This window comes from Rhopalosiphum maidis, chromosome 3 (genome assembly GCF_003676215.2).
Source record: "Rhopalosiphum maidis isolate BTI-1 chromosome 3, ASM367621v3, whole genome shotgun sequence".
Taxonomy (NCBI): domain Eukaryota; kingdom Metazoa; phylum Arthropoda; class Insecta; order Hemiptera; family Aphididae; genus Rhopalosiphum; species Rhopalosiphum maidis.
This window is the reverse complement of record NC_040879.1, coordinates 49,167,430-49,175,004: the sequence shown is the minus strand read 5'-3', so window position 1 is coordinate 49,175,004 and position 7,575 is coordinate 49,167,430. Positions and strand designations below refer to the sequence as shown.

At 22.3% G+C, this 7,575-nt stretch overlaps 1 protein-coding gene across 3 annotated transcripts; it reads left to right on the top strand.

The window, feature by feature from the left end:
- The first annotated feature begins 1,331 nt into the window (after positions 1–1,331).
- LOC113558500 (mitochondrial inner membrane protease subunit 2) lies at positions 1,332–3,878 on the top strand. Of its 3 annotated transcripts, none has more exons than XM_026963975.1 (3): positions 1,332–1,477; positions 1,618–2,113; positions 3,602–3,878. In XM_026963975.1, exon 2 carries the CDS (start codon positions 1,642–1,644, stop codon positions 2,110–2,112), a length of 471 nt encoding a protein of 156 aa, XP_026819776.1. In that variant the 5' UTR covers positions 1,332–1,477; positions 1,618–1,641; the 3' UTR covers position 2,113; positions 3,602–3,878. The 3 variants fall into 3 exon arrangements, with proteins under 3 accessions (XP_026819776.1, XP_026819777.1, XP_026819778.1); XM_026963976.1 differs by having other exon boundaries at positions 1,346–1,471; XM_026963977.1 differs by having other exon boundaries at positions 1,395–1,532.
- The last annotated feature ends 3,697 nt before the right edge of the window (positions 3,879–7,575 follow it).

Here is a 7,575-nt window from a genome sequence, read left to right as displayed (position 1 = left end):
TTTTAGAAGTAATAAATCACAACAAAATTACTATACAATAATTATAATTTTTAAAAGCCCCTAATTGCTATTAGTTTGTCTGTAATAAGCCTATAAAACATTTGGACGTTTAGAAAAATAATACGTTAATTATAATAAAATAATATTTAATATATAATATTATATTATTATTATTTTTTAGTAAATTATTTACAATAAGTCAAAGAATGTAAGGATAGATAGTAATTTAGTATGATCAAGTATTCAGGTTTAAATTTTGTTTTCAATGGAATAAAAAATAATAATATGAACATATTACACATATTTGTGAAAAAATACATTATTATTATTAAACAAAATATCAAAAATTATATTATTAATGTTGAATATAGTATATAATAATCAAAAATGAATAAAAACATTATTTTGAGGAAATGAGGACACCATATTAGTTTTAAAAAATATTCAATTTTCAAACTCTTTGTCTATGTCAAACTATTTGGTGAATGTATGAAAAGCAGAAGAAAACATTTATTCAACTAGTACAGATGAACACAAATTTGTGTTATATTGAATAAATAATTTTTTTACAGTAGAATAAATATCTAGCATAAACAAGGACACTACAAAGATTACAAAGATTCTTGTCATTGAAAAAGTAATGACTTTAAAATAACTATGGACTATTTTTGTGATTTATTTTCAGATTCATTTAAAAATATAACAAAACTATTAAAATTGTTCACATTATTATTAGTGCAGTCATTATTTTTAAAACTATAAGCAATATAAGCTATAGCTAGTATTTAATAGCTATACATACATTTTCTATGTAAATTATTTAAAAATATGACTAGTTTCATCAAGTGTATATCATCATTCTAAAGGTAGGTATGTTATAGTTAATGTGTGTATAGCTATTGTAGTACTATATAGTTATTGTAAGTAAAAAAAAAAAAATATATATATATATTATGTACTTAATTATTATTTTAATTACTATCATCGAGTACACCCAGCTGCATATAATATAAATATATTATACTTAACAATAGAGCATTTATGCCTATTTTAAGTCTAATGTAGTAATGTCAATGTCTATAATAGTACAATTTTTTTTTTTTATTCGGCTCATTAAATTCACACAAAATAGTAAAATATTAAAAAAATAGTAACTGTACGCCTGTATGTAATACGTACCATGATTAATTAATTTATTAGTTAGTTAATCATGATATGTACAAAATGCATAGGATAGTAGGCTACTAAGCATGACAAGAAAACGATGATAGTGATGATATCTGTGATTTTAGCCTATCAATTTTGATAAGCAAACACATGATTCGTAATCTCAATCAAACAAATTATAATCACGAATTTCCATAACACTGTTCGCTTCACCGGTCAAAAGAAAAATTATTTCGAACTTCGTAGTTTTGACTTGGTATTGAGTATTATGACCCGCCTTTGATTTGTTTATTCATGATTGCCGGTTAGTGTAAGTACATCATTGTAATAATGTGTATAAATAATTATCTAAAAGTTATATATAGGTAATTGTGATTTTTAAAACAATTATTTAGATTTAAGTAAATATTAATTATTTATTATGACTATTAAGTATTATATTTTTTACAGATTCAGTAAATCTATTCAATTCAAATGGGAGTTTGGTGTCGAATAAAAAATGTTTTGATTGGCGTGGCTATTGGACGTACAGTAATTGACACATTTGGTTCTGTGGCCAGAGTTGATGGAATTTCTATGCAACCAACATTCAATCCAAATAACACAGTGGACTTTGTATTTCTGTCATATATTCCAGTACGATTTGATTCTATTAAGCGCGGTGATATTATTGTAGCCATATCACCTAGGAATCCAAATGAAACAATTATTAAACGTGTTATCGGTGTTGAAGGTGACATTGTAGTATCAAAAAAAAAGAATAATATTTCAGGTACACAAAAATTTGTTCCTAAAGGATACTATTGGATTGAAGGTGATCACAAGGGCCACACATATGATTCTACTAGTTTTGGTCCAATTTCTAAAGGTCTTGTTATTGCAAAGGTTTCAGTTATAATTTGGCCTCCTAGTAGATGGCAAATACTCCAGTCTCACCAAAAATAAGGTAAGATAACATTTTATTTTCAGCTTATTCTTTGTAAAAATAATAGTTACTCGTCAATTTATGATAATTTTGTATTATTTAAATATCACTAGATAACTGGTAATACATTGTAGTTAAATACTTACTATTCGGTTTGTGCAATAGAAACATTTAGTTATTTTACTCATTGATAGATAGTAATTATTTTTAAACATGTTTATTAAATTTCAATAGTTTTATCTAATTCATTAAATATATTCTATTAATACTTAATTTTAGGCCATTTGCATTTATTATATAGCCTTCTTTAATGTTTATTTACCATTATGATTTAACTTTAAATTCACCGTTATTTGAACAAGACATTCTTAAGTATATACCTAAGTAATATTTTATTGAAATGTGTACTATTTAGGAGAGTGATTTTTAAATTTTATAGTACCATTCTCAATCTTGTAGCTCTGTGTTTTGTTAACAGTTGTAATGATAAATATAAAAATAGGTTAAGGTCAATTTGCATTTATTTTAGTTAAATTGCACTCGAGCTTAAGGATACAGTAAATTCTCAATTATACACGGTTGTCCACAGAATTGAGTTATTTTAAGAAATACAAATCATGTACATGCATGATAACAATATTACATAATATGTACATATTTATAAGAAATCATTAAAAATGTGATACTAATAATAATATATGTAATAATTTAATATTAATAAAACATGTTTAAATAATTTTTGTGTTAATTTTTCAGTCTATTTCATCTTATTTAAGAATATTTGAGGAATTTTTTTATTCATGGTTGTTGTATCATCCAATTCGGCTGATAATTGAGAATTTATTGTAACAATTATGGAATGTTATTCATTCTAAATATTTGTTAAAACTTAAAAATGCTAAAGTTTGTCGGCAGTTTTCACAATTTATATTACAATCATTGGAGTTGTACATACACAATATTTTATTTTAATATAACCAAACATTAAATATAATATTAATAATAATTAAGCAAATTATTTTAAACTAATTAATATATGTTTTTTAATAAAATCATTATGCCATATTTTAAAATATTAGTTGAGCCTTTCAATTCAAGCTAAGTACAATTTAAACAATAGATTTTCTGTACAGATTGCAATTTTACCATTCTAGTTTATACGTTTAGTGTAATTTTATTATTTCGTATAGACCATGGTATAGGCGGCTAGAGATGTGTTAATAGTTGCGGTCAACTTAGGCTATCAATTTTCCCCTATCTTCTATAATTTATTCATTTAAATTAAACATAAGACTTGAACTTTTGTTTAGTCTTTTTCAAACTAAGTATATATATAAATGTTTTTTATTATTTTGTATAGTTGAATGTTGGAATTTAAAAAATATTATTTTTACATTGAATAAAACTAAAAATAATTTGTAAATGTTTATGAAAACTTGTACATATATTTAATATTTTAGGAAATTATGTTGAATTAAATTATATGTAATTGTCTTTATTTTGATTTAGAGTTTATAAATTCAAGTCATCATTGTTATCATACTGAAGTGAAAAAGATATTTAGCACCCGGTATAAGACTACAAATTATAGCTAGAAGAAAATCAAAGTATAAATAATCTAATATTTCAAATATCTGTATCTATTTAATATAATATTTATTTTTATTCTGTAAGGTTGTATCATTAAAAATTGTTAGCATCTGATATACAATGGTGCTTATCATAAATATTTATTTATAATATTATAACAATTTTAAATTGAACTCGCTACACATAGTCGTGTTGTTAAAAAATATAAAGCATTATATTATATCTATATATTTAAACAGGACTATGGTGGCTTGATTTATAAAATATTTTATATTTTTAGAGTTAAAAGAAATTTGTTTGTATTTATATTAAAATTATAAATACACTGTTCATTTCTTTATGTTATTTATTTAGTAAGACTTAACTGTATTATTTTATTATTTACAACATTAAAATATATTTTAATATTATATTTTTAAAAATACTGTTGTGATTATATGTGATTATAGTGTATGTATACAATTTTACTATAAAGATTTCAATGGAAAGTAAAATATTTTTTAGATGTTTTAGGAGAATGTATTTTATGTAGATAAATCTTTTAAAGTAACAGATAGGAGGACTTCAAAGGTGAATTTTTTATTTTGCATGGTTTTACATTTTTTAATGTTTTCCATTTTTAGTTAGGTAATTTTATTATTTTTTAGTGCATAAATTAAAACATTTCACAAGTGTTTAATATAAATTAGGAAATTCAAAATATAATGTATACAAATATTATTTAAAAATATTTGTTTTAATAGTTTTTAGATATTTTTCATCCATTTCAAATGTTGATATTAATCATTCTGTGTATGATAATGTTCACACCTTTATATACCGCTAATGATTATCGCATGTGATATTTTATTAGGGAATCACGGAAAAAAACCAAAGGAAAAAAAACCAAAATTTTATATTTAGTCATATTTCATAAGAAATAAGTTTTAATTTTCTAATTAAAAATTTAGATCAATAATTCAACTACCCAGGTATTGTTGAATACTCTCGTAACCAAATTTGTAAATTTTGAATAATTAAAAAGATATATATTTTTTTTATATTTAAAAATATATAAAAAGTAGCTTATTAACTTTATTATACTATGTTTTGGAAGTAGTATTTCCGTTTTGAGAAAATTTAAGTAACATGCTAACATTATTCAATTATCATCTTATATCTTTGTACCTATATATGACCATAGTATGTGTATAAGTAATAAGTATAGCCATAAAAGTACTATAGAGGCATAGAACTACCATTAAGATAAAAAAGGTATTTACGTTATTCATTACAAATTTTGACTTATTTAGACTGTAAGATAATACAGACACACGTGTATCATATTTAGGACTTATTTATTGACTAGTATACATTGGAAATCGAACAAGTGTTATCAAAAGGTCGTATTTAAACTGGTGTCATTTACAAGTTTTTCAAATTTAATGTGACTAATAAAATGTGTATTATTATTATTATTATTATTTTTACTTTATTCGACTGACAAAATTTTGTAAAACATAACTTATCCTGATGTTATGTCCAACTGTTTTCCATGTTAAACAATAGTTTTAAATTGTTTTGATTTGTTTCTGAATTTAAATTAAAATGTATGTTTAATGAAATATGACAATAATTAGCAAAATATGAAAATTTAGTTTTTATTTTCGTGGTTTATTTTTTCTACATTTAATAGGACATCAACAAATAACAACTAATTAGAAAGTTAGAAATTTTAAAAGTTAAATTGTATTTATTTCCAATATTTCAACTATTTATTTATTATGCGTGTCTACAATGAGTAGTATGACATTTTATTTTATATTATTGTTAAGTTAAGATCTGAAAGTGTTAGAAATTCTGCAAGTTAAACCGTTGTTATCAATTACTTGCATAATTGCTTACTTATAAAAATAATTTGTTATTTCTTAAGGGGATTATTATGTTGAAAAGCATTTGTTAATAGTATTTAAGGCGTTTAAATTTGGGCCCTTATTACTATTAACTTTTTTCCAGTATATAATAATCACAATTATAATATATAGATAATAATAATAACTGAGTACTATAGTTTAAAACATATATAAAACTATGCTTTTTATATAGCTGTCAAAATTGTTTTGACTCTTGATAATACAAAACATTTAATAATATTTATGAATTCATTTAAATATTATTATATTAAGAATTAACATAGGCATATAATATTATGGATAAAATAATATAAATTTAAAATGATCTTTTTACTAAGATGACAATGTAAACAGGAATTTTCAAAAGTTTGAATGTGATACCTAGTTGCAATAAATAATATAATTATAAATATTTTATTATGCTATTGAGTATCTATATTGAATAAAAAATGGAATTGTCATAGTAATAATTTAAAATATTAATAAATAAAATTAAAGGGTTAATTGAAGTGTCAAGATAAATAAAATACCATAGTGCAATTTAATGATATTGCATTTTATATTTTCTATGAACATACTTATAATATTTTTAAATATCTTTTATTTGGGTAAATATTTTTAATGCTTGATTAAAAAAATTGTTTGATTATAACATATAAAACCTATGGGCTATGGTGTACATCATTTTAGCAGTCTTTAAGACTTAAGTCTAGGTATGCCTATGGATGTACTTAGATAGGCCGTTTTCCAACATAGGAGGCCGGGGCTATAACCACTGCATTTTTAGTAAAAAATGCGAATCAAGGAGATGCAAGTGAAAAATTGCTAGAATTTTATTCATCTCCTAATGTCATCATGGACATGGGGCAATACGTGTCAAAATAAATAAGTAAAAATTAATATTCATAATAGATAAAAATTTTCCAATGTTACTCAAATAAGTGTAAAATAAAATAAGCGTTTAAACCTTATATTTTTATTATTATTAAATTGAATTAAGCTTATTAATTTTTTCCGTTTGGCATAATCAGTCTGGCCAATACATACAATTCCCGGTCAGTGTTTACAGTGACCATTAATCCATCTGCACCGTAACATATATATTAATATTTTCATTATTATCAATATTCATTACCTATACTTTTAGAATTTAGATTCACTTTTTAAAAATCTGATCTCAGTGTTTTTGAAGCATAATTATATTTCTTGACAAAAAACTAATGATTTCTAAGACGTGTTATACAGTTGCAATGTAATTTTTTTATCTATATTTATAAATACTTAACAGTTCTATGAAAATTCAAAAATGATTAAAAACTAGAACAACAAGACGACTTTTAATGAGGAGCAAGAAGGTTATCTGATACTATTAAAAAGATAAGTATTTTATTAATTTTAATGAATTAAATTAGAACTTTATAATAAATTGAACCTCTTATTTTAAATAATAATAAAAAAAATTGTAATTGCATATTTAACACAATAAAAATGATAAATATAATGTCACTAACGGTGTTTAAAAATATATATTTGAATTCTGAGAATAATACATATTATACTCTATGCATTAGTTTTTTTGTCTTTGCTTAAATATACCATAATATATCCAGGAAAATTCTAACTATGAGAAATATCTGCATATTTAAATGACAGAAAAATTGAAACAAATCATACAAAATACATATATTTTATGTTTAAAAAATAGTTTTGATAAAAAAAATTGTTATGTAATATAAATTATCAAAAATAAACATAGGTTTAATAGTAAAATAAATTATTATTAACTTAATTATTTTACTAATAAGAAATAAAATTATATATATAAATTGAAACTTGTATAAATGAACCAAATCTATTAAAGGACAATGCATTAAGTAAATAATACATGATAACAGTCTATATACAATTTATACAATTCAATATGGTATGATAAGTAAAAGTTTACAATACTCGTGTACAATTTTTGTATAATAAAATATGAATAAAATTATTTCAGATATT

What these genes read in the sequence shown, in the direction of transcription:
- LOC113558500 (XM_026963975.1), top strand. Translation starts at nt 1,642, where the DNA reads ATGGGAGTTTGGTGTCGAATAAAAAATGTTTTGATTGGCGTGGCTATT.